The 27,692-nt window shown below is 36.4% G+C and overlaps 2 protein-coding genes across 2 annotated transcripts; one reads left to right on the forward strand and one right to left on the reverse strand.

The window, feature by feature from the left end:
- The first annotated feature begins 149 nt into the window (after positions 1 to 149).
- On the forward strand, positions 150 to 27,687 carry Graf (GTPase regulator associated with FAK). The gene is made up of 11 exons (XM_085195717.1): positions 150 to 1,256; positions 8,084 to 8,241; positions 8,539 to 8,610; positions 8,703 to 8,804; positions 9,204 to 9,419; positions 9,810 to 9,884; positions 9,966 to 10,035; positions 10,241 to 10,338; positions 16,828 to 17,663; positions 26,867 to 26,909; positions 27,182 to 27,687. Exons 1-11 carry the CDS (start codon positions 1,097 to 1,099, stop codon positions 27,485 to 27,487), a joined length of 2,136 nt encoding a protein of 711 aa, XP_085051843.1. The 5' UTR covers positions 150 to 1,096; the 3' UTR covers positions 27,488 to 27,687.
- Positions 11,515 to 13,374, reverse strand: LOC146533267 (uncharacterized). Its single transcript, XM_085195731.1, has 2 exons — positions 12,035 to 13,374; positions 11,515 to 11,663 (listed from the first exon to the last, which is right to left on the reverse strand). The coding sequence occupies exon 1, from the start codon at positions 12,430 to 12,432 to the stop codon at positions 12,037 to 12,039; it is 396 nt and encodes a 131-aa protein (XP_085051857.1). The 5' UTR covers positions 12,433 to 13,374; the 3' UTR covers positions 11,515 to 11,663; positions 12,035 to 12,036.
- Positions 27,688 to 27,692: the final 5 nt, after the last annotated feature.

The following is a 27,692-nucleotide window of genomic DNA, read 5'->3' on the forward strand; positions in this document are numbered from 1 at the left end:
TTTTAGTGTCTGACGCTTGTGCTGCTTGAGACTGGAATACATTCGGTTATAGTTATCTATAATTATAGAATTTTAATACATCAATGGAAGGATTAATGCGTATTTAAGCGTAATGTGTCCTACATTACGCTTAAATACGCATACGCCCTCCAGCTAGATGGGGTGACGATATTCGCAAAGTGGCGGGCAACGGCTGGATGCGAAGAGCCGAAGATCGAGCTCAGTGGCGTGTCATTGGAGAGGTCTATGTCCAGCAGTGGACGAGGACAGGCTGATGATGATGATGATGATGATGATGAATTGAAGGATTTTAAGAGTCAACTGTCAAACTATGTGTGTAAGAGTCAATTTTCATTGGATAAAAAATTTAACGACTCACACTTCACTCATAAACAATTATCAAATAGCAACTATGAACTAGCAAGTCGAAACTCGAGAACAAGGAACATATACTAGCTCGAGAATGAACAACGAAGTACGATTTACGAACTACAAAGTGAACGCCAGTGTTGCCAAATTGCCAACTCATATTTTGGAAAAGACGAAGGCCAGGTAAAAAAAATACAGAGAAATAGTAATTTCCATATGGAAAATATGTAGGATATATAAAAGTTAATAAAACGAAAATTTATAAGGATAAAAGTAGTAATGTTTTTTTTTGCTTACGATATTTCTTTTTAAATTAAAATAAACACGTGAACACTCATTATATTATGACCTATATGCGGTCAAATTTCATATTGATAATGTGTTCCTACTGACATCGATGTTCCGATGTTTTTATTAATGCAACATCGATGATATTTTGTCTGCTAACATCGATGATCATCGAAAATCGGGCATCCCTATGTAGTACTTTACGTTTACAATATACATATCAGTTGATTAGACTGTCTCTATCGAAATAATGGCGATAATTTTTTGATGTATTTACTTTACACGTCCCTAATTGTAAGTTTAGTAGTGTGATTTATATATAAACGATATTCCGTCCATGTGAAGCTACGTTGAAGCGCGATGTGTTCGGAGAGTCGGTGAAAGTGTAGTTGGTGCGAGTGTTAGCAGTCACGGAGGCGGGCAGACGAGGTGGGTGAGGATGGGCGTGGGCCTGCAGCCGCTCGAGTTCACGGAGTGCCTGGCGGACAGCCCGCACTTCCGTGACAACCTGCAGCGGCACGAGAAGGAGCTCGAGCGCACCAGCCAGCAGATCAAGAGACTCATCAAGGAGGTCAAGGATGTCGTACAGGCCGCCAAACGTAAGATTCTATACTATCATACCTACGTGATGACCTCTATTTAATATTTATTATAATAAGCATTGTAGTTTGCACTAGTTGATGATTCACACAAAAGTTGTTATTGTGTGTTATATTATACTTCACACTACTGCTATGTGTGTTGTGTCCAGACGTGATAACAGTAACTGTAGTTGAGTGATAGATTCTCTAATTATTTACTAAAATAATACTTTTGTTTTCTCTTTTATTTATTAATTTGATTTGTTAAATTAATTAAAGCAAAGAAAAATCTATATAAATAATATTATCTTGCTAAAACAAGAAGTAAAAATGTGTTTTTATTATAATTTTAAAATATATATTATAATAGAATCGTAAAAGTAAAAGTATCATTTAGACCTTTACAAGAGTACTTACTTGCTGACAAGTGCCTGCCCTTGATGACTAGATGATATAACCTTGTGGTATAGTTGAAAGTATTGTTCACATAATAATGTGTTTCTAAATAGTCTTATTGTTTGTTAATACTGTCAGAACAAAATATGTTCAATGAATAAATACTTGATTTGATTATGATGATTTGACCAATAAACATTCTTAAATAATGCCAAGTCCTAAGTTTTTCATAAATGTAGTAAATATAGGCAAAGTGCGGTGTTGAGTTGAGTCAACATGCAATGTCTCCAGAATTCAGCAGAAATTGAGGAACGGAGTCTCTTAACACTAAGGTCCCTCCGCTTATCCTGCTGTGTGCAGGATGCAGCATTAAGCTGATTTGATTTTTAAATCTAAAGATATTACCCAATCATTTTTAGTTGTCTAATTGATATAATGATCTAGTTGACAACTGATACATACACTATTACAATGGTAGTTAGCAAGTTAATGACTGTCTCTATTCACTTGGCAGAATGAAATATTTTTATTTCCTTGCTCTCATAGCACAGCATTAAGAAACTCCACTATAATTTTTTTAGCCTGTTGTTGTCCACTGCTAAATGTAGAGAGTCACCGTAAGAGAGTCAACCATGCGAGTCTCAGGCAACATGTTGAAACCAAAACTGTAACTTTTAAAGTTAAACATTGCCATAATGACCTTACAAAAAGAAAATGATATGTAATTAAAAAGGTTTATAGGTAACATTTTAAATACATACATGTGTAAGCTGAGTCAGCTTAGTTGGTCATCCTTCTCCATAACCGCCGCCTACACAAACACTAACAATTGTGTCATTAGCAGTTAGCACATGCTCATGCTTATCAGTTGCACACAAGCTCATTGGTCTTCATGACTATTCACTTAGGCACAGTATTTGCAATTTAGTTATATGACAGCATGTTGTATGACAAACATATTCAATTTCATTGGATCTAAAAAAAAATCCGCAACATCGTACCTCTTATAAATAAGTGACAATAAGACAATTTGTGACAATAAATAATTGAAAACTGTAAGGTGATTTCATCGATTTTATTTCACATGTATATTAAAACTTACTAGCGAAAGTTATTTCATCATCAAGGAAATTTAATGCAGATAATCTTTGGCTTTCATAGTGTGTAATTTGCACGTGTACTTTTCGAGAAAATGTAAAATTAAAATAATTCTATGCTCTGTTTATGGCCACTAGCCTAGACTTGAGAATGGCGGGGGGCCCTCCGCCCGCCGCCGCCGATGACGTCCTATCATACAGCCACGTACCGTTCTTGATTGAATGTATCAATTAATCTGTTGGCAAATGCAGCATCATAATAAAAGTATTATAGGTCTAGGTATTATTTAGGTGGGCCAAGCCGCGAGTGGACCGCTAGTTAATTAGTCCGCTTGTAATTCTTTTTCTTATATTCTATTTGCATATCTTCTACATATATTATGCAGGAAAACCCTCATATAAAAGGCATGATTATCAAATACTTACAGACTTTGTGACTCTGGAGGTGGACTTTGTGTAACAAACAAAGGAAATTAAATAGGCTATTAAGTATTTCAAAGTGAAACAGGCTCTGACCATTCACGCCGGGGTGGGTTCGGTCTCCACTTGGGAGAATGATTGTATTTATTATAAGTTTGGACAAAGTGGCAATCATACATACTTAGATCATCAATCAGCCTTTAAAAATCCACTGTTGGACATAGGCCTCCCCCAATGCTCGCCACTCTGTCCGGTCCTGTGCCGTTTGAATCCAGCGGCTTCCCGCAGTCTTCTTGAGGTCATACTTAGATACATATATACGATACAAACATTAACACAATACATATCCATACCTATGTTATAAATTCGAAAGTAACTCTGTCTGTCTTTTACGCAATCAGGCCCAAATTGCTAATTTAATTGTGATAAAATACTCATATAGAGATACTTGAGGGTCTCGGGATGAACATAGGATCCTTTTTTTTCTTATATTGGTAATATTGTTGATATATTTTTTTTTAATGGCCTGATGTCGATATATATTAATATATTGAAATACTTTTTAATTTGACATGCAATTTATCCCGCCATATTAATAACTACCGTCGCTATGCGACCGTTGCTAAGCAACGGCTTGCAAAGTATGTTGTTTTAAGAAAACGTCACCCAAAATGAGTTTGCTTAACGCGTACATGGCGCGCGCCGACTCAACCTTATGAGACACAAAAACAATGTTCTACCAAAATATTGTCCCTTAAATATTGTTTAAAAAGTCCGCGTTGATATATACTATAGGTATAGATTTGTATACATTAACAAAAATTAGATGATTTCTGTAATTTGATATTCATCCTTATGAAAATAAATATAATAGTCACTTTTAGCATTTCATCTAGATCAGGGTTTCTTAAACTATGGGTCGCGACCCCAAAGGGGGTCGCGTAGCAAAATTCTGGGGTCGCGAGAGATTTTAATGTCAAATATTTGCGAATTAAGACGGTCAGTATCCACTTTTATTTTTGAAACTATAATAAATAAAATTTTATAATTTTTTGTGCAATTTTTAATTTTAGATTTTTGTATGTTACAAAACGAATTCTAAAACTATATATTTTCATATGTATATGTATATTGTTACCTAATAAATAAATCTTCAAAAAATATTAATTTATTTTTCTTTTATATTTGTATGGGAGGTCGTTAAGAAACTCGCAATCATAAATGGGGTCGTGAATAACAAAAGTTTAAGAAGCCCTGATCTAGATGGAAGTTATAGTTTACTGTATAACATTCTAATAAATAATTAAGGAGATGTCACTGATTCCTACGAGTGGTATAGTATGACCGACGCGAACGGGCAGATGACTTCGATGGTCTTGTAAATTTTTATATATTTTTGCATCACTGCTAATTTTTATATAATTATTTGCTGCTTATAATTAATATATCTCAGTTCGGATATCTACACCGATGTTATACACTCAAAATATCGTAATTTTAATCATTTGGGGTTTTATTTAATATTGTTCGCAAAAATTATTAATTATTTAATATAGAAAAATGTTTAGTACGCGCGCACGCCAAACTAGGTACTTTTTCTAATATTAAGAACTTCCTTTAGTTACTTTTACTTCTTTTGTTTGTTCATTTCGGTTACTCAGATATTTTTTGTAATAACAAATCTCCACCACTTATTATTCTTTTATAACTTATTTTACTTTTTTAGGCTTATATTTTCTTACAAATTCTATTGAAAACCGAAATTGAGAACCGAAACCAAATAATTAGGTAATTTTATAAAATGTGAGTAGTGGCTTGTTGAAACAGTGCTTGTCAGAAGTGTGACATCATTTATAACAGTAAAAATATGTTTTCTGCATATTTAGTATTTTTAACTGGAATGGATAGAGGGACACTTAAAAAGAATAATAGAAAGCAAAAATATATTTTTTTAACTTCTTGTCTGTCTGTATGTATGGTCACGCTAATCTCTGAAAGTACTGAACCGATTTACTTCAAACTTTCACCAATTGTTTGTTTTAACTCAACTTAACATCTAAAGTTTGTTTCATCAAAATCGGTTCATTGGAAAAAAGTTGTCGGCATTTGAATGAACTCAAGGCATGAGCTTGCCTGCAAATATGAAGCAATCCATATCTATACTTATACTTATAATATACATTTGTTCGCCTGGAGCCAGTTACCAGTTTAATATTAACAAAATAATGTCTATGAATGTAAATGAGCATAGTACTATTGTACTATTAAATGGAAATAGTTTGTCAGTGAGGAGACAAGATGTGGTAAAGAGTATAGAAAACTTGCTTAAATTACATAGTAAAAGTAAATGTAGATTTGTTATATGCTCTTTTCCATATTCTTGTTGCCTTACAGATAGACAAAATAGGTATATTTATAATTTAAATATGACCTTGTATAATGCGACTCAACGTCATAGTGACGCGATTTTTTATTTAGATTAAATAAGTTTATTTATAATAGTTGTAAGCTGGCAGAAGATACATTGTATCTACCTTTATATTTTAAAAAAACAAATTGCTACTTTAGTAGCATATAATATTCAAAACCCTGTTATACATTGTATAACAAAGGAAATAGTTTCTAATAATATTTTTTTATTAAAAAATAATAATGACATAATAAGTTCCAGTTTAAACTAAATAACAAGACAACACCTAGGCTGTTTACATTGAATATTGTACACCAAAATATACAAGGCTCAGGAGGCAAAGGACTGGAACTAGAATTGTTTCTAAAAAAATTCAATATACATATGCTGAGCACTGGATCTCGAGATGTAACAATACAATAAATATTGAAAACTATAAATTGTCAAGTTCGTTCGTTAGAGAGAAGGCCATCCGCGGCGGTTCGCTTATATTAGTAAGAAATGACATACGTTGTAAATCGCGACCAGATATAGTAGCTCTCCCCTACGAACGGTCCATTGAATTGTCCTGCATTGATTTCAATAGACATATTATAGTATGCGTGTATCAACGTTCCACAAGGATCCATTCTTTGTCCCCTTTTATTTCTTCTTTATATTAACGATCTACCTTTTTATGTGAAGAACCTATGTGATATTGTACTTTTCGCGGATGATACCTCTTTAATATTTAAGGTTGACAGAAATAAAATAAACTATGACGATGTGAATAGCGCATTATCGCATTTTCTTCGTTGGTTTGATGTTAATAATCTAATGTTAAATGCTAAAAAAACTAGATGTATTGAGTTTGCTTTACAAAATGTTAGAAAACATAATTTTAGTCTACTAATTAAAGAAGAAACTCTCAATTTGTCGGAATCAGCTATTTTCTTAGGTGTAACTATAGATTCCAAACTCCAGTGGAACGCTCATCTGGAAGCACTTGCGGATAAACTCAGCTCTGCCGCGTTCGCAATTAAAAAAGTAAGACTAATGACGGACGTTGACACTGCCCGACTAGTCTACTATAGCTATTTCCATAGTATTTTATCTTATGGAATGCTGCTATGGGGCAGTGCTTCAGACATAAATTCAATATTTATCCTCCAAAAAAGAGCCGTGAGATATATTTATAAACTAAGAACGCGAGATTCTCTGCGAGATGTTTTCAAAGATGCAGGTATTCTTACAGTTGCTTCCCAATTTATATACTATAATATTCTCTTTGTCCGACAAAATATACATTGTCATAGTAAACATAGTGACAATCATACGATAGGAACGAGAAATAAAGATAAGATTGTTACTCCAAGTTTTCGCCTCCAAAAATTTAATAAATCTTTTATGGGTCTAAGCATACGTGTAGGTATATAATAAAATTCCACAGTGTATTCTAGATTTGCCACTTCCAAAATTTAAAATTAAAAAAAATTCTGACAAGTAAAGCGTATTACACTGTTCAAGAATACTTAGAAGACAAACATGTATGGAATCAATGTCTATTGAATGTAATGCAGGATAGCTGCCAACTAATGTAATAGATGTACCATTGATTTTGAAAAGAGCAACTGTTGAGTTTCTTGCCGGCTCTTCTCAGCAGAACTGCCTTCCGAACCGGTGGTAGCTTTCTGTTCATATGTTCATTCGACGATTCAAAAGTGCTTATTATAAGTTTATTTGAATAAAGAATAAAAAAAAAACTGTATTTGTTTGTGATAAATCTATATTTTTAACCAACTTTCAAAACAAGGAGGAGGTTCTCAATTAAATATTTTCGATTCGATTTCGATATTGGATTACTCGATTCGATTTGGGTATTTTTTGTAATATGCAATCGTTACAGTTATTTTACAAAGTATATTGTAAATCCTTACCCAAATCAATCATTTAACACTGTAAGGCTGTTTCGGAACGAGTAAATTAAATTATTCATTGACATTTGACACATTTGACTGTCAGCCAACTCTGTTTCAAGCGGGCGAAGCCGCGGAGGGCCGCTAGTATCTCATATAATTATGATTGCATTCGTGTATTCCGTCCGTCAGCGTCACTCCGAACACGTCTTGCGTTGTATCAGATAGGACATGCCTATCTTCATATTTCCTAATCTCGACCTTGAACACATGCTTTATATTACATTCCGTAATTACTTATATTACACGCACACGTAACGTAACGATTACTGTACAACCAATATTCTGATATAATTACTTTCCTATTAGGAAATGATTCTATTAATTCCTCACTTTTAAGGATTGAAAAATATTCAAGACAAAAAAAGTGTACACATACGAGTTGGTTCAGTCATCTATCCCATAATAGCCGGGCGACTCAAATGAAATAAAATGCGATCGGTTTATCGCGTTTTCGCTTTTTCCAATGATTCGCGTTATTATTATAAAGATTATATTTAGGAGTAGAATATTTCAAATGTTTTTCATAACAAATAATTTAAAATATTCTGTTTTGTATAATGTCAGGGCTGGGCGCGGCGCAGCTGGCGCTGGCGGCAAGTATGGAGCAGTTCGAGTTCGCGTGCATTGGCGCCTCGCAGACCGAGGACGAGCGCGTCATCGGCCGCTCGCTGCAGCACTTCGCGCACCTCATCCGCACCATCGAGGACGAGCGCGACCGCATGGTGCGTACGACCCCCACTTTGACGCGCACGCGCTGGAATAATTACTATTGTATAGTCTATAACATATTAAAGAGAGCTCCTCTAAAATTGTGGAAAGTTAATACGAATTTGTTTATTAAACTTCACGCCAACGTTAGCGTCTCTAAAATAATTTGATTATAATAATTAAAATTAAGATAAACAATCTTTTTTATTCATACAATGTGTACAGAGTTGGTACTGCCAAAAGAATAGTGGTAAATGTGCTGTTTGAGGTTGAAGTGCAGTGCAGTGAACTTGTGGTTTACTTCGTTGCAGGTGGGGCGCGCACATGAGCAGATCATCCAGCCGTTAGAACGATTTCGCAAGGAGCACATTGGTGCCGTTAAGGTAATGCGTACAATACAAGATCTTAAATATAATAATAAAATCATTTAATATTCACTTTTATACAATCACTTATTTTCTCTTAATTATTTCAGGAGGGCAAGAAAAAATTTGACAAAAAAACTGCAAAGTTTTGCCAGAGTCAGGAACGAACGTTATCGTTGTCCACAAAGAAGCCCGAGGCTGTGTTCCAAGAGGTAAGCGGGTCTCGTGGGAGAACTCGTGAACAAACGGTTTGTCCGTTCCCTTTTTACGTTATGATTTGTCTCAAACCTCACCACATACTGCAAATGGGGAGGGAGCCCTAAAATAATGTCCTATGATTTACAAAATGTATCTACTCATTTTGTAATAAGTTTTGATTGTCCGGTATCTAATGTGACTGTTTGTATTCTAGGACACACACGACGAAATAATATTCTTTTATTATTAACTATTCTCTCATTGTTCATTCATCACATTGAACGAGAACTGAATGCACCACTATTACTTTAAATGTGGAAACATTATTTTACAAAGTGACATTAGCTACTTTCAATTGGCTTCGTTTAATTAAAAATATGACTATAGTGCTTAAGTATCTATACTAATGTCAGGCAGATGCGGCGATGGACATGGCGGAGCGGGACTTCTGCCAGGCGTCGCTGGAATACGTGTTCCAGCTGCAGGCCGTGCAGGAGCGCAAGAAATTCGAGCTGGTGGAGACACTGCTGGGCTTCGTGTTCGGATGGTGGACTTTCCACCACACCGCGCACGACGTGCACGCCGACGCCGAGCCGCTCGTGCGCGACCTGCAGCTGCGCATCCAGCGGGTAACACCACCTCCCTACTCCAGGACACTTCCAGTCCACCCGGGACTGCAGTCGTAACGCCACCCGGCAGGTGCGCAGGCTCGCTCGCTCGCTTGCTGCCGCAGAAAACAATACTAACAATATTTGCTTTTATTTTAATAAGGTTTTTTTATTGTATTCAAGATTTTGTGACTTTGCATTTTACTTGAGAATCTAATAGTGTGTGTTTCATATCCTGGTAACATTGTGCGTGTGTTGAAAGACGCATGTTGTGTGCGTTTGATGTGAGTCGCGCAACGTGTAACGATGGTAACAATGGTAAAGTCGGTGTCCGAAACACCATAACGCGTTGCGCGATCTGTAGCAAATAATTCTGAGTAAATTAAACTTAATAAAGCAAATTCCTTGCAGACGAGAAGCAATTTTGAGGAAACAAGTAAACAAACTGAGTCACTCATGAAAAAAATGATGGAGGTGAGACAGATGGTGAGTAGCAGCTATTGCCGTGAAGCTCAGTCTTGTTGCGACTTTTATATTAGAATGAAGTTTTTACTTTTTTTTTACTAGACTAAGGAGGACGAGGGAGCAGAGGAAGGGGGCGTGTCTCGGGCCGGTTACCTGTTTTTAATGGAGAAAAGTAAGTATTAAATCACAAGTAACATATGTTTACTAAAGAATAAATCAAAATTAAAAAAATATTCACGCTGTATTCCGCACACAGCAGGGTAGGCAGAGGGAACCTCCACCGAGTTGTGGAGGCATTGCGTGTTGAGTGGCGGAACTCCACGCTGTGTTACTAAAGAGTAATCAAGTATAATATATATGTTTAATGTATTTTACAGAGGCGTTCGGAACGACGTGGAGCAAGCAGTATTGTACGTACGCGAAGGAATCACACACACTGTCACTGATGCCATACAACCAGATCAATGTGAAGACGGTAAGTAATTCAGGGATCGCGCAATACATTATAAAAAAATAAATTGTCAATATTTCATAAGAATTCTAGAAGAAAGACAGAATTCGCCATTAATATCACCATTCAAATTCAAAATATTCTTTATTCAAATAAACTATTATAAGCACTTTTGAATCGCCGAATGTACATGTCAACAAAAAGCTACCACCGGTTCGGAAGGCAGTTCTGCTGAGAAGAGCCGGCAAGAAACTCAAACTCTCTCATTGTAAACATAACTTTTCAACTGTTTTTTTACTATTTTCTTATATGTGCAATAAAGAATATATATGTCGGAGAAGGGGGGTAATAGGCATAAAAAATAAACGAGTAGAACCTTCGACCACGTCCTGGCCTTTGGTTCCACTCGTATGTGAACACATAACACATGTACAAATACTTTTAGCAAGGTAATTTTGACATAAATAGTGAAGTGAACAAATAAATAAATCTTGAGTAAATAAATAAACCAAATAACAACTGAAAGCTTAACTGGACGATTTCAAAGTAAACCAATTATGAAGGGCTATAATTGTAAGTGTAATAAATAACAATATAGGTGGGTAAATAAATAATGTTAGGTTTTCTTACTCTTTAAATGATGTGTGAAGCTCGGAGCAGTGCCGTGGACTTGTGACCACAATTGTAGGCTTCAGGGGCCCCTTTACAGTAACTAACGCTCGCCTTTCACTGCTCCAGCCTAGTATAGCTACAAATAGGTCTTAACGACATTCGTAACTATAATAATAATTGATTAACTAAATAATCAATTATCCGAATAGTCGAGGTTATGTGGCAGAGCACGAGTAGCGCATCTGACCACACCAGAGCCTCAACTCCAAGTAGATAATTATAAATAAGTCTTAACTACATTTATAATTAAGATGGTCGAGGTTAGCCAGCGGTGGAGCACAAGTAGTGCTCCGAGCCGTGGTAGAGCCTCGACCCAGCGTACAATGCCCGTGCGGCCCTTTATATAACGTTGGCTATGAGTCATTCTATGGTAAACGATGACGCGCCTAAAGTGGCGTGATCGGTAGGTGACAAATACAAAACTATTAATTTATTATTTAAGGGGTTAGGCCACTGTAACGGTAAAAAAAAAAGGTTTTTTCACGAATTTTTTGCTTCTAAAATTGAAGGTAATTGAAAAAAAACTTTTAAGGGTGTTATCGGGCATACATTAAACTTTATTATTAAATTTTTTTACAGCGAAAAAAAACAAAATGGCGGTTCCACAGCTATCTTCCCGGGGCATGTTTTGCAAGCAGGGGTCCGCGGCACGCAGCATTACTGGTGCACTTTTGAATCTAGAACAAAAAAAAAAAAACCATGAATCTAGAGGGTTATAGCTAGTGAATGTCGATCGGATTTTAAAAAATATTAATTTTTGTGGATTTGGCGTGCGTTTGAAAAAAAAAATTGATTTTTGACGAAAAAAACGGCTAGTTTTTTGTTAATAAAAAATCAATAAATAAAATTATTGAAAATCCCGATCGACATTCACTAGAGAATGTTAATGTTCACATCTGGTCAAAATTTCAAGTAATAAAAATGAAAATTGTTCGAGTGGTGCTGCGTGCCATTTCGAAAAACCATGTTTCGAGAAAAACGCGTTTAAAGTTTTTCGAATAGTTTTCTATTGGAAAAAATAAAAAAAATAGGGTAAAATTTTTTTTACCGTTAGTCTGCAATCCCAGCACCATACATTTGTCCATCGATGGCCAAATTTTCGTCTTCTTCTTTTTTCCTGGTAGATTTTTGGAGCGCGCGCGCACTTTTTGCCGCGTCGCTCAGAGATGTCTCCGCGTACGTAATGCGTTTGGCGTCGTCTTCGATGCAAAAATTATATAACTGTACACCAATTTCCACCTCCAACATCTTGAATATTTGCAAGACGTTGGTAAGGCCGCCATTGAATGTGCAAACAGCGATATCCGTCGCGATATCTAGGACAGTTTTTCCGCTTGAAGATGATTTGGGGGCCAAACACCAAACGGTTGCGTTGAAGCTTTCGTTATTATTTTGACTATAGGCTCCCAAGCAACGCTCCAGCAAGTCGTCCCGGCTCAATTCCATGTATCTACATGGGGTTTGATGGCTTCATAAACCTCCTCATTCATTGGCTGATTGTGATGATACGCATCCAAGGCATTTTCCGCTTTCGCTTTCTTCCAACTGCACCAATTCTCTGAACATTTTTCGTGCTGAGGCTTTTCATCCGTTGACATTTTTTGAAAAAGGGTTGCCCAGATCTCATTTTTCATAATTTCGACGGATTTTGGGCAAGCGATCACAATTTTGAAGCCTAAACCACGAGGACTTCTTTCTCGAAACTCAATGTCAGATCCGCACGTTTTGCACTTCACGTGCTGGGCAATAACGGAAAAAACGGCGCAGAAATTGATGATTCTATAGCCGAATTGACTATTAGTATCGAATTCCTCGTTGCAGTCCTTCAGTTTTTTCGCCGAAGCGCTGACGCCCTGCTCATCGCTCTCACATTCATATTGATTCATGGGTCGTTTCATCTTGCTTGACCGACGTCGCGTTGGATACGAGGTTTTCGTACCTTTTCGTCCACGATACACTCGAGCACTCATTTCAACTAACGCGTTCGTAAATTTTACAGTGAAATCGTAAAAAAACCACGGAAAACACGCAAAAATCGTCGCTTATGAACAATCAATCGCTCTTTACTGTGCGCTTGCTGTCGCAAAACTAACGGAATTTTATGCTCATAATGCTCAAAAGGGTCGAAAGGACACGTGGTACAACAATACAGGCGGTTGGGAACAATAAGGGGGAGGGGGCTATGGTGCCATATGGCCCATTATGTTTGCCGCAGGTAGTCGTTTCGGAGTAAGTTTTGTCGCTCTTGGCGGCGACCTTTATTTCCTAAGGAAAAAAAAATTTTTTTCGCACGGGACCTTTTTTTTCTAATTCTAGAGGGTTTAAACTATTTTTTAAGCCAATAAAAAAAAAATCGATTTTTCAAAAAAATTACAGTGGCCTAACCCCTTAATATTCACAGTATTTATTCACTCTTATTTTATTTCTAAATTCAATGTAATATTTAAAAACATAATTAAACTCATAATAATGGCATAAAATAGTAGAATTCAAAGTAACTACATTACAATGAAATCATTGTTCGTAAAAGGAATTTAAATAAGTATATCGACAATATTATTATGTACCCACAATAAGAATCGCGGCGACATATAATAAATACTAGTGGAGCCGAAAGCGGCTACGCCCGCTTGAACTAAACGAATATTTATTAAATATATTTATGAAATTATTTTCAGTTTTCAATAGAGAGATGCGTTAAGCAAGATCATTTTGGATGACGTTTTCTAACAACAAACTTTGCAAGCCGTTGCTTAGCAACGACGGTTGTTGTTAACATGGCGGAATAAATTGCATGTCAAATTAATAAATATTTAAATATATTGGTATATATCGAAAATAATACAAATATGAGAAAAAAAAGGCAGATCGTTAATATAAAGAAGAAATAAAAGGGGACCAATAGCTCATGTTTGATTTGTATCACCTTGCCATTTTCATTTCATGTCATTTAAAAGCGTTGAAGTTAATTACTCTATCAGATTTTCTATGTCAGCAACAACTTTCTCAGTTTTTTTGAGAAATTTCTTTAGCTAGTTCTATAGAAATTGGTCTACAAGGTACAAGAAACGTTATCATTCAAAACCTATATATCATCTTTCAAAATTAGACATTATTATTTTCCATGTTAAAATAAGCCGTCTGGTAGTTTTTCTTAAACTTATAAAACAAAAAATAACTAAAAAGGATGCCAATTGTTTAAATAAAAAGTATTTATGAAATATCAAAAAATGAGATTTTACCACCTCTCTTGGCTTTTTTTATCTAAATCAAAATGGTGCAAATATTGTTTTCCCTAATTCTTGAATAGTTTTTGTACCGTCTACTTTAAAAACAATAAATACATATAAAGAATAAACGCTAAAAGTTTCATTTGGATATACTTAATTAAAGAATCAAACAAAAGTGCGATGAACTACGATGCGATGCCAAAATCGTGTTTATTAATAAATATCAGAAACTATAGAAATATATTTTCGTACAAACAATCAAATTATTGCAAATATTTCCGAGAGATCATCAAAATCCATAAAAAAATTATTCGATCATCATTGAAGTACATTTTAAGATTATTCCGTTATGCTATAATATATAAAATCGAAAGGTCACTCACTCATCACGAAATCTCAGAAACTACGTGTGCTAGGAATCTCAAATTTTGCATAGGAGTTAATTATAGGACGTAGGTGCTCGCTAAGACGGGAATTTGCAATATTCGACTTCTAAGTGGTTGTTTTTGGGGTTGAAAATTTTGTATGAAACTTCGTTACTACAAATGCTAGGAGTCTCAAATTTTGCATGGACGTCACTTCTAGGACGTACATACTCATGGAGATAGAAATTAATAATAACGTAGTTCACGCAGGCGAAACCGCGGGCGGGCCGCTAGTTCTTTATATGTATTTGTAGTTCTCAAAATAGAAGGTACAAGAAGAGTACTTGTGATATATTCTTCCCACAGCGCGTGTGCTGAGGTAGCCTATGAAATTTTTAGAGATTATTCTATACTAATAGGTATAGTCTGGCAAATATGTTATTGATAATGGGAAGCACGCGCGGCAAATTGCGCAGTATACGTATGCGCAGAGAACGTTCGATCAGTGTTACCCTGTTATGTTGTTTTACCCCACGCTTAGCAAATCACATTTACCTATACGATAATTAAAATATCTGTATATCATGTTTATGTTATAGTTAATTATACAAAACGAAAATTTTATGAGGATACGTAAATATCGAAAAATAATCAGCTGTTCCATACATTGTTGTCGAGAATAAAATGAAGACTAGCCCGAAAAGTATAATCATTTTTTTTTTGTCAATAAATAATTAATCAATTCTAAGCTTCTGCTTATATATCTAATGGCACATGATATTTATCTATCTATATATATATATACTTATGTACAACATAAACATCCAGTATGTATAATACAAGCTTATATACAATGCAATATGGATAAAGAAATATGTGGCAATATTTAAGATTATATATATAAAAAAAAAAATATTGGGTAAATTATTTAAATAAATTTTGAGGTACAAAAAAATGAGAGTGAGGTATCCCTTTGCCATACAAGTTACTGTGCGTCAGTGTGAGCGCTACGTCCTTACAGGAAATTCGAACCCACACATCTTTATAGGTACAATCGAGCTCACACTATATTATTTAAACAAGAATATAATTAATTGTAAGCAAAAATGCCTTTTATCGTTTTGATTGTTTGCTTTATTATTTGTCAATTTTTATTTTTTACTTTCTTGCATGCATTAATTAACGTTTTATTATAATTAATTAATTTTTTTACGTATTTTATTTTTAAATTGCATTTTATTACTAATTATTTTTGTAAATGAACACTAACGGCCATTCCTTTTAATTTTTCATTTTTATATCTGACATTTTATTTATTAAAACTGTATTTTTTACAATTTTTTTGTATGTATTATTATTTTTATTCTTTTATGTACCTTATTAAAATTACTTTTTAAATTTTACTTTTTTTTATTATATATTATAATTTGGATTGACAAGATTTGTATGTGGCCCCATTATAATAATTTCAATTCAGTTTTTTATTTAATTTTTCAATTTGGTTATCCATAACTTGATTTTGCATGTTGCTTAAGCTAACAAACACACTAATCATTATAATATTACTAGATAAATATGCTCTATTACGCCATTCCGTATATATGATGCTATCATATGATATTATATTCATATTTCATAGTAATGAACTGATAGCGTTGCGCTCGACTGTACCGTAGCCAGGTCACACCCCGCACCGATTCCCCGCGAGCCCTTACGGGGAATCGGTCCGGCGTGAGCGGGTGTCTATGTGCAGACATCAAAATACGCTTTCTGCGCAATTTGCCGCGCGTGCTTCCCATTATCAATAACATATTTGCCAGACTATACTTGTAGTTTTTAAAAATACAATTTTTTTTGAAAATATTTTTTTTATTTAAAAATATTATTTTTGTCTCCATATTATTTCCAAGCGATAAGCCGATACTTTTTAAATTTAATTATACAAAAGGCCCACAAGTGAGCTATATTGAGAAAAAATCACGAGTTCAGACTCAACAGGCGGGCTGTATTTGCCAATTTTCTTCAATCACAAAAAAATCACAAATTGTTAAATATTTGCCGAACAAACTGAAAATCGGCTAACATATATGGGGGTGTAATGGTACTGAGATTCTCTACCCATAGACAACCGTTGATCCGTCGATCGCGTTACACTCTGCATATACGACCCTTCATTCATTGTGCAAATACATACGGTTGGCGACACTACTATACACATACACTACACTACGCGTGTATGCCTGCAGGTGGGCGCCGCTGAGAGTGTGGCCGTGCGAGGGGCGCGCGCGCTCACCGACCCCGAGCGGCGCTTCTGTTGGGACGCGCTGCCGGCCGACCGCGAGCGCGCGCCTTTCACGCTACAGGCGCTTGGCGACCGCGACCGCGCTGCCTGGTTGCGTGTTTTCGACCACGCCGCGCTCGCGCCTGCCCCCGCCCCCGCGCCCGCCGCCGCGCCTGACGCCTGGCCGCTCGACGACGCCGGCTTCGCCTTCGTGCGCCGCGTCGTGGCCGAGCTGGAAGCGCGTGGCCTGGAGGAGCAGGGCCTGTACCGCGTGGCGGGCGTGGCCTCCAAGGTGGCTCGCCTAGTGGCGCTGGCGCGCGAGCGCCGCCTGCCCGCCGCGCTGCACGACCCGCTGGAGTGGGAGAGCCGCACGCTCACGTCCGCACTCAAGAGCTACCTGCGCGCGCTGCCTGAGCCACTGCTCACGCGCCGCCTGCACCGCGCCTTCCTGCGCGCCGCGCAGGCGCCGCCCGCCGCGCGCGCTACCGACCTGCACGCGCTCGTGCGCGCGCTGCCGCCGCGCAATCGCGACATGCTGCGCCTCGTGCTTGCACACCTGGCACGCGTAGCCGCACTCGCGGACCGCAACCTCATGACGGCCTCCAACCTAGCCGTGTGCTTTGGGCCCACACTGCTGCGCGCCGAGCGCGAGACCGTGGCCTCCATCCTCGAGCTCAAGTTCTACAACGTGCTGGTGGAGGCGCTGCTGGACCACTTCGAGCTGGTGTTCGCGGACGAGCCGCCGCCCGCGTCCGCGCCCGAGCCACCCCCCGCGCCGCCCGCCCTTAATGGAATACCGAGGTGAGTAGCAGTAACCACTAAATTGTAATATGTATTCACACAGCGTCGATTGCGGCTAGTAGTCTCGTTGTGTAAGCGATGCCTTGAGGCTCCATACAAATAAGAGCGCACGGATCCCACGCACTTTTAAAATCTCGAGGTTCCCGCCGTGTCGGAGGTAAGCTTGGTGAAACACATTTCATTTTAATTGATTCTATTATTGGCCTAAGATGCGATTGCATGAATCTGCAGGTATCTGTTTTTTTAATGAAACTTATTTTTAAGTTTTAAGAATGATACATGATAGTAGAATAGATTACACCAAGGTTGCCTAGAAGAATGGTGCCATAATTACCGTTAATTAAATTTATAGTAATCCGTTTTAGTTGAAAAAGGGCTTTCACGTGTTTTTTATGTGAATCCAACATCATCTGAAAGAAAATAGCTTGAGAAGTTGTAAAAAGTATGGTTGCCACGTCTTAGTCAACCCTTGAAATGCCTGGTTTAAACAGGTCACACAGGTTGATAATTTGCACTCATGTGTTTTCATAATCCTGGTTTTTCAAGTGAAAAAATGAAGTTTATTCAATCTTTGCTGAATTTTTATACTAAATACTAATACTAAACTAAAAGGACTAAATTACTCAAATAAATCAGGAGTTTCCAACTAAAGCAGTAAAGGGGGCCGTGATCTTGAAAGCAAGATCTATGGCCACTTTTATATCATTCTTGCTAGCAGGGACCACTATATAGGTTTAATAAAACTGTAACAAACGGAAATTTCTAATACGAGTAAATACTCAATAGGAACTTAAGACTCAATAATATTTTACGAGAAACTTCTGTGATACTTCCGGGCCGTCGTGATGCAGTGGAACTGCTGAGGGTTCGATTCCCACTCGGGGGAATGAATTATTATTTATTAATATTTTCATTTCGCTTTTGTTACCAAGCGTTGATTTCTGCCACTCAACACGCAATGCCTGTGTCTTAAGATTAGATTATACCTCCCCAGTACCTGTACCCTGTCATATGCAGAATATAGCGGGAAAAAAATCTGTAATTTTATATTAAGTAAGTAAGTAAGTTAAGTTCTTAGCTTAAGTAAGTTCTAAGCTTGCATCGTCTTCAAGAGTTCGGCTATTCTTATTACCAACAGAGCAGAAAATTTTTGTTTATATAAATAAGTTGTTGAGAAAACCATAGTATATAGTATATAGGGAGGCAAAATTAGATTCAAAAGCATCTTTGCAGTTTCTATTATTTTGTGAGTCAACGACTTCTTCCTGGACTGCTTCAATAACTTCACACGCGTCTGGGAAGTACCCAACTATTGAACTCATTAATTTACATTGGTTATTTGAATGAATCCATAATATCGAGTCTTTGCTAAATCTGTTTTCTAAATACTAATATTTATTTATATTACCATTTTAAAACGACTCTTTCTTCTCTATCTCTTATATAATAAAACAGTAAAAATATTTTGTCTGTACATTTAGTATTTTTGACTGAAATGGCTATACATTTGGCCGCTCTACAGCGGCACTTAACAAGAATAATAGAAAGAAAAAAATATTTTTTTTATTTCTTGTCTGTCTCTATTTATTGTCAGGCTAATCTCTGAAAGTACTGAACCGATTTACGTAAAAATTTTACCAATTTCTTTGTTTTCAACCAGCTTAACATCTAGTTTGTTTTATCTAAATCGGTTCATTAAAAAAAAGTTATAGTCCTTTGAATGAACTCAAGGAAGGCGTTTGCCTGCAAATATATAGCAATCCATATTTTAATAAATCTGTATTAAATTTGTTTGTAATAAATCTGTATTTTTATCCGACTTTCAAAACAAGGAAAGGGTTCTCAATTAAACATTTTCAATTCGATATTCGATTAATTATTTTATTATATTTTGATATTGGATTATTCGATTCGATTTTTGTAATATGCAATCGTTACAGTTATTTTACAAAGTATATTATAAATCCTTACCCAAATCAATAATTTAACATTTAAGGCTGTTTCTGAACGAGTAAATTAAATTATTCATTGACATCAACACATTTGCTGTCAATTCTGCTTATTTTGTAATAAATGATGAATGTTGTTATGAATGATGAATACTTATGTAGTTTAAGCGGGCGAAGCCGCGGGGGTGCCGCTAGTATTAAATAAATATTAATGTGGTGTCGTGGGACACCAGGTAGGAACGAAGTTCCTTTGGCAAATGTAGAATCGACACAAATTGCAAAAAAAGTCGTGCTCAGTTTTATGCAGGTTTTCTTGATTTTTCTCTTAAATTTTGCTGATTAGTTTTTATTTAAGTACAAGAAAGTATTTAGGAAATTCAGTATTTTAGGAAATAATAAATTACTTTAAATAAATTACTTTAAATAATAAAAAAACATCGTAATTCAAATTATCAACTAAAATAACAAAATATGTCTCTTTATTTTTGTTTGACAACATAAAATTACATAGAAATAGAATAGAAAAATAGAAATAAAATTAATTTTAACTCTCATCCCTTCTCTTTCTATTACCACTCCACCCCAAAAGAAAGAGGGAGAAAGAGAAAGGTATTATACACTACTCGTCTGTGTATGCGACTGTTGCGCCTGCGCACGTCACATTTAACGGTTTTATTCCACGCATTTTTCTTACGGTTTTACTATCACATTTTTTTCAGTTCGGTCACGCAGCGAAATACCTATCCCTTCCAAGCCTGCCGTAAGGAACTTCGTTTTAATATTTACAAATATCGATCGACTATAAAGTATTAATTACATCATGTTTCCTTAATATAATGAAGGGTGACAATTATTGCGGATATTTCTTTTATTAATGAAGAAAATATGGAAAATTACATTTCAATAAACTCTCTCTCCCTCTCTCTTCGTCCTTTGCGTGTTTGATTTGAAAACGCTTGCCGCAATCTTTTTTTTCTCACGCAACTTTTAAGAATTTGCATAGGAATGAAGTAGATATAAAAGAATAAAAGAATAAACAAAACTAAGTTAGCAAAAATAAATTCTAGGAAAATCCGACAGTAATGCCGACTAATAAACGCTATTTATGGTTTATGACCAGGAGTCGGCAAATATCAATTAGTTGGCTATTTTCTACTTTAGATAAACAAATGCAATAAAATTATTTTCCAAGATGTATTGTTTCTAAATGCAATAAAAGTGCATATGGCCAAGTGAGATGTTGTTGACCATATTACTTAGTTACTTACCATTCGTTTTGGAGTAAAGACGTTTTTAGTTAACTTGACAAAAATGAAGATGTGTTTTTTGTGCGACAGGAGTGAAAATGTGATGGAATTTAACGAGGAATCTCTCCAAAAGTGTAAAATTATGTTATTGTTTCGCCAAAAAATGAATTTTAAATACAGTGATAATTTCTTAAATAGTGCCACGATGCACAGTTATCACATACAGTGTAATGCAAAGCTGTGTAAGATTGAGTAAGAGTAAGTATACTTTAATGCGTAAATAACTTCTAATACAGAATAAAATGTAGGCAATTGTCGAGATGGACATTGCCTGTCCCGCAAAGTCGGGGCGTCTGGCGACGCTCATTATTATATACGTGTATTTAGGACATTCAATAAAGAGGGAGGGGACACTAGTAATACTTACACTAGACATATTTGCAATTGAATTATTAAAGTTATTTCAATTAACAAATTGAATAAAATTTTAACTAGATTCAAATATTTCACCTAGAGACTTGATTAATAGGCTTAAAAATTGAAACATTTTTAGCGATAACTTTTTGGTTCGTCCTTTAATTAATCTATATATATAAAATCGAAAAAAATCTTGGTATATCCGGTATATTATATGTTCATCTTTGCTTGTCTTCCTGAATTTCAACGGAAGAGAAAATTGCACATTCATGAAATTTTATTAATTTTTTCTCTTCCCACTTCCCTACACTCCCTTAACCTATCAACATGCGAAATTTTTACTTTCTAACGTACAGCCTAACATGCATAATATGCGAAATACAGCGTCAATGTATTTATTTTTATTTTAGTAGCGTAACACAATTACTTTTTACTTATTATTAACTCATCTTGCAGCCAGAAACTATTCTACACATTTGTCCCATTTTAAGAGATATTTAAGACTTGCTCAATATTAAATTGGGGACTTTAAAAAAAGCCTTTTAAAACAACGTATACTGTTTTGTTTTGTGAATATAATCACTTTGTGCAGCGAACGTCCCATATATTGCAACGTTTCCTTAGATTTAGTTTGAAATCTCAGTAAATTCTCACGAAAATTGAGATGCATCGCCATATGCGAGACTATAGGCGACATTCCGCTGGTGCAAGTATATTCACGCAGCCCTACAAAGTGCCCGGCACCACCACCGCACCGGCCAGGCGGCCCTCACCCTTAGGTAACGAGACATGAAATAAATGTTATTTCTTTTTAAATTAATAATAAAATATTTCATCAAAAATGATATAATAGAGATTTAAAATTGTCCATACAATTTGTTAAATTTGAATCAACACATTGTGCAGGCGCAGGTGGCAGGTGCCACGGGTACACCAAACATACTAAAATACATATTGGTGCATTCCTCTGTCGACTAAGTCGGGGTATTCAACAAATATAAGAGACTCTTCATACCCAACGCTTTTAAAGAGTTGGAAATAGGAAACATTAGGAATTCTCATTTTTGTGAGCGAGAACGTCATTTTAAAGAGCGTGTCAGTGGCGTAGCTAGCTTTTCCTTTTGATGCCCGGTGCGACCGCACCGCTCGCACCGGTCATCAAAAGGAAAAGGGGCATCAAAGTCGACGATTACTTTGTTTTTCTTTGTTTTTTTAGACTTTAGACCATTTTAAAGGGCATCAAGTCCCCTAAACCGCACCGGGCATCAAAAGGAAAGGGGCATCAAAGTCGACGATCACGTTTTTTTTTTAGAACTCATCAACGTCGACGATCACTTTGTTTTTTTTAGACCTTAGACCATTTTAAAGGGCATCAAATCTCCTAAGCCGCACCGGGCAGCAAATACCCTAGCTACGCCACTGGAGCATGTTCCTTTTTACGTTCGGTTCTCTATATTTTTTCATTTTTAAGTCTCATATATATTAATTAAATAATATATGAATATTATTCTCTAATATATTAATTTAACTTACTCAATTAGCGGAGTGTTTTATTGTACTATAAACATTATATACCATTAAAATATTACATATTTCACAATCAAGAATATAGTTTTTTTTTTGTCTATATACAATAAAAATAAAAAACAAGCGAATTATTTAGATAATTATTTTAAAAAGTTTTTATTCTCATTAAATACACACAAACGACAGAAATATCCAACAAAGTGTCCTTCGAATTAATACGTAATCCAAAGTTAAGAGTTAAGTAAATTATACAGCGTGAAAGTAAATTATTAATTAATAATCAAATATTTACCGTGTAACTAATATAAGTACTATTATAATTCTTATCAAATAGGATTAAAGCACAATTTAGAATGTAAAAATAATTTTCACATTCTAAATTACTAAATGACTAATCACCCTAGTAAAAAGGATTCAAATTTCCAAAGGAAGTGTGCGCGTGAGTGAAGATGCAACCGCGACGGGGCTTCTGTCTGCTTGTTTGCTGTGCAGACCTCACCTGACTTTGCTACTTAAAACTACTTCAAAAGACTTTTTTATTAAACTGATGTTGTTTCTCATTTAGGAAATAAAAATATCTCTAATAAACTGTTTGTTATTTTGAATATTAATATTAGATAGGGAGGCGAAGAGGCGACTTTCGGGATTTACTCAAGCGCGGCAGACTAAGATCAGGGGATTCCTTGTACTCGGTTACGTACTTCCACCAAATATGAGCTCCATATATATAGTCGCCCGTCTAAGATAAAGGATCAGATTAAGGTAGGGTAAGTTAGTTACAACATGCTAAATCGTGTATATTCCACTAATCTTGAGTTGTGAGGGCTACAAACTTGTAAAAAAAAACGTTATCTCGACATTCTCGAGCATGGCTAATTTTTTTTTATCCAAGGATTACGAAAAATATATAACCTGACGAATTCCACATGCCGAAATAACAAATTGATCGATAAAGTTTTAATACACCTAAGAATTGCCTATATTCCTCTCTCCGTATTTCTATTCCTCTTTCATTCTTTCTTTATTTATTACTCCCTAGCTCATCAATGAAGATGATAATTTAAAAAAATACTTGAAAAAAAAATTTTTTTTTTGTAGTTTTTGTTAAAAATACAAGTATTCCTAGTTCAAACATACATTCTTTTATTTACATTCTATTTCTTGAGCTTTTCAATTGATTACGTTCAATAAATAAAAAAATTGAGGCCATTCGTGGCGCAGGGGCACAGAGTGTGACTGTAAAACCGACTGGTTGTGGGTTTGATCCCCACTCGAGGAGATGCAATATTTATTTAAATTTATATTTCCATGTCTTCGCTCTGGTGCCTGGCAAAATCGCAACGTTAAGTGCTGCTACACAACACTCAATGCAGGTTCCCTCTGCCTTCCCTGCTGTGTGCGGGATACAACGTAATGCTGACTTGTTTATTTTATTTGTTTAAAAAAATATTAATAATTGTGACGCGCTTGAGTATTTCAAAACGACGAATTTTTTTTGCATATTCCAACAATGATTGTCATTTTTTGTTACGTACGACCACCTCCATTATGGAAACTGTCAGATTATCATATTTACATGTTTAAGAAAACGTTGGAATTTGATGATATCAATATCTGATGCGCTCGATGGACATACTATGCAACAGTTCTCTTTTACATTTTTGAAAATCTATAGCCGCTCACCCCGAACGGCTCAGCCGGTCAAACTATATTTATTATATGACATTTTTTTCTTGTTATCATCTAAGCTTCGCAACCCAATAGGTCTCAATGACGCTCGAGCAAATCCCGAGTTTGCTCCTTCCTCCCTATCTGTATATCTATTTCTCCGCGCCTGGTCCCCGCGACTCCCTCTGTACCTAACTTTAGCTTTCCTCAATCCTTCATATCTGCGAAAGCAAATCTGTTTTGCTGATGTTTGTTTGTTAGATGCGTCTTCCTCTTTAACGTCCGCCTCACCACGCCTTAACCACTGAATACTACAGAGTCTAAAGGTTATTTATTTCTTGTATTAATTATCGCAAAATATACTGAACAGGCTTATCTTAATTTTATTTAGGAAAGTGGTCACGATCCTTTATTTTCTGTTTAATATTTTATGGGTTCGATTCCTACTCGGGGGAATATATTTAATATTTTCATCTTATCTAATCTCTGGTGATGAGGTAAAGCGCAGCGTTGAGTTCCGCCGTCCGACAAGTTGTGCCTCAAGAATTCGTTTGAAAGTGGGGGTCGGAAAGTGTCTTACTGAAAACGGGGTGTCTTAACACTAGGTTCCCAGGTTCCCTGCCCTGGTATGCGAGGGGTACAGCGTGAAGTAACATCAAGTTAATCTGTTGGGCGATAAAGCTATATAAGTAAACTATTTAGCATTTAGTAAAGCATTCATATTTGATATTCAAAAAGTAAACTGCGTATCGTGTTGGCGGCGAATCGCGAATCTGTCTCTGTTTAAAATGTCAAGTAAATATACTTCGTCGTCACTTACTCCGAACGAGACGAAGATAACAGGCCGGCGGGGGCAGCGGGGGCCGGTGGGGGGCGGCGGAAGCTGCGCGTGCGACAGCTGCTGCGTCGGCAAAAAACCTGATACGAGGCGCTTTTCGAGCTATAATTATTATTAGACAAACCGTCCAGCCTATTGGTTTTTGTAAATACATTTACATCAACGATTTTCAACTCTAATAATTCAATTCATATGAGTATTTTTATGTAGTCCTCAAAACGGTTCGCAATTTGTAATACAATGTACAACCCTTAAATGTTCTGAACTTATTACTTAAAGTTCAGAGATGTCACACAAAAGAGGACGAACCATTATATTTGCTGACGACTGTCTCTGAGAGGTCGGGAGGGGCGGGGACGTGCGGGGCGGAAGCCAGGTGGCAATCACCTTGCACATTACACCAGATAGAGACCACGTTTCAAAGAGGCTATCAAGATAGGACCAAATATTTATTTAGTTGCTCCGCTTTGATAGCAAATTTCTGTATAAATATAATCAAGAAGAGTGGCCTCCGAACTAGTCGGCAAGCTCGGCGGGCTCTAGCGGCGGCAGCTGCGTCTCGGAATGCGCACCTGTCCACCCCCACCTGCTCTACCTGCACTCTACACTACTCCTACATTACCTATGATGAAGTACATAGGTTGATATTTATTTCTTACAAAAAATGTTGACCTCTGAGTGCGATGCTTAGAGACATTTTAAGCTCTCACTTTTTACTGCAAACAATTTAATAATAACCGATTATTTAATGATCAATTTCAAAACAATTTAATCGTCGGAATATGCAAGGATGGTTATTTTAATTAAATGCGAAAATCATGATTATAATTAAAGTGTAATTAGCACTGTACTATTCCTCGTTTTAATTTTAACGTAACGTTTTTTATTAATAGGTTATATTTATAAAGCTAATTAGTATGAATGCAATTATCATGTACCTACTTATTGCACTCGGAGGCTGCGCCGGCGCAGCTGGCGGGCGCGCACGTGCTGTCGCGCATATAAGGCGGTCCACCGCCGCCCGCCACCAGTATGCGCGCGCCCGCCGAGCCCTGCGCACGTCCTGCTAGTGTTGTAAAGTGTCAAGTGTAAACGTAATCGTCAAGTCGCAAGATGATCATCTGCCTGTCAGGATTTGTGATTGCGGGGTTGGTCCTAGTTTTTTCACTTGTGTTTAAAATATTGTGATAAATATGGACATATTTATATGTAAATAAAATGTCATGAACATATTATATATTTTAAATGTAGACTTTTATAATTGCTTATATTTAACATTTCTCGTAGGTAGTAGGTAGTAGTAGGTCGCAACGTTAGAGGCTTTAGCGGATTAGTATTTCTGCTTAAATTGTATAAATAGATTTTGAATTTAAAATAGCCGATTAAATATTTGATTATATTTTTCATTGTAATATCAAATGCGGGAATCGACCTGGTTTCCCGGTACATTTTTGTTTATATATGCCAACTTTAATGAGTCAACTTTTTAATTAGAATGATATACATTGTAATGATTCTAAACATTGCTCCTCTGATTTATTTTATTGTTTGTTACAGAACGTCACCAGCGTCGGTACCCATCACTTCTAGAAATGATATTGTAAGTTTAAATAAATGTAAATTACTAGGAAAACCACAAACTTTTTCTTGATAAAAATCGTGAGGGGTCTTAAAAGTGTCGTTATTGTAATATTATTACATAAAAAATATTTTTAAAAATATTCCATATATCTTTTGGCTTTCTACCGAAGTCTAAAAAGTCGAAAACAGGTATTTTTGGGATTTAGGCAAAAAAAATACTCCAATATATCAAATCATTTCAAAATGTCTAATGTCTATCTATATGTCTAAGTAGTCCGTGTCTGTCCACAGAGCGTGGCGAGCTACTCCCCGCACCACCACCAGCTACTGCAGCAGTTCAGGGCGGGCGGTGCGTGCGGCAGCAGCTCCGAGTCGGTGTCGTCGCACAGCGCGTCGCCGCCCCCTGGGGGGGCCCCGGGGACGCGGCGCGTGCGCACGCTGTACGCGTGTCTGGGCGAGAGCGAGGGCGAGCTGTCGTTCGAGCCCAATCAGATCATCACCAACGTGTCGCAGTCGGCGGAGCCGGGCTGGCTGCGCGGCACCCTCAACGGCAAGAGCGGCCTCGTGCCGCAAAACTATGTAGAGCCCCTTCCCTAGATCCCCCCTCGCCATCTAGACTTAGTTGTTGATTCTTTTGTAACTATTTATGTATATTTTGTACATTGTAAATACAGAGTTGTTTCTATTTTAACTATTTATACTATATTATACTTATGTTGTGAATTTTGTACCAAATATACTGTAGCGTATGTGAAATGTAAATTGTATTATAAAATATAATAGTATTACTAATAAAACAGGG

This window comes from Heliconius melpomene, chromosome 13 (assembly GCF_056956725.1).
Source record: "Heliconius melpomene rosina isolate 202511_hmr_F chromosome 13, ASM5695672v1, whole genome shotgun sequence".
In the NCBI taxonomy this organism is placed as follows: Eukaryota; Metazoa; Arthropoda; class Insecta; order Lepidoptera; family Nymphalidae; genus Heliconius; species Heliconius melpomene.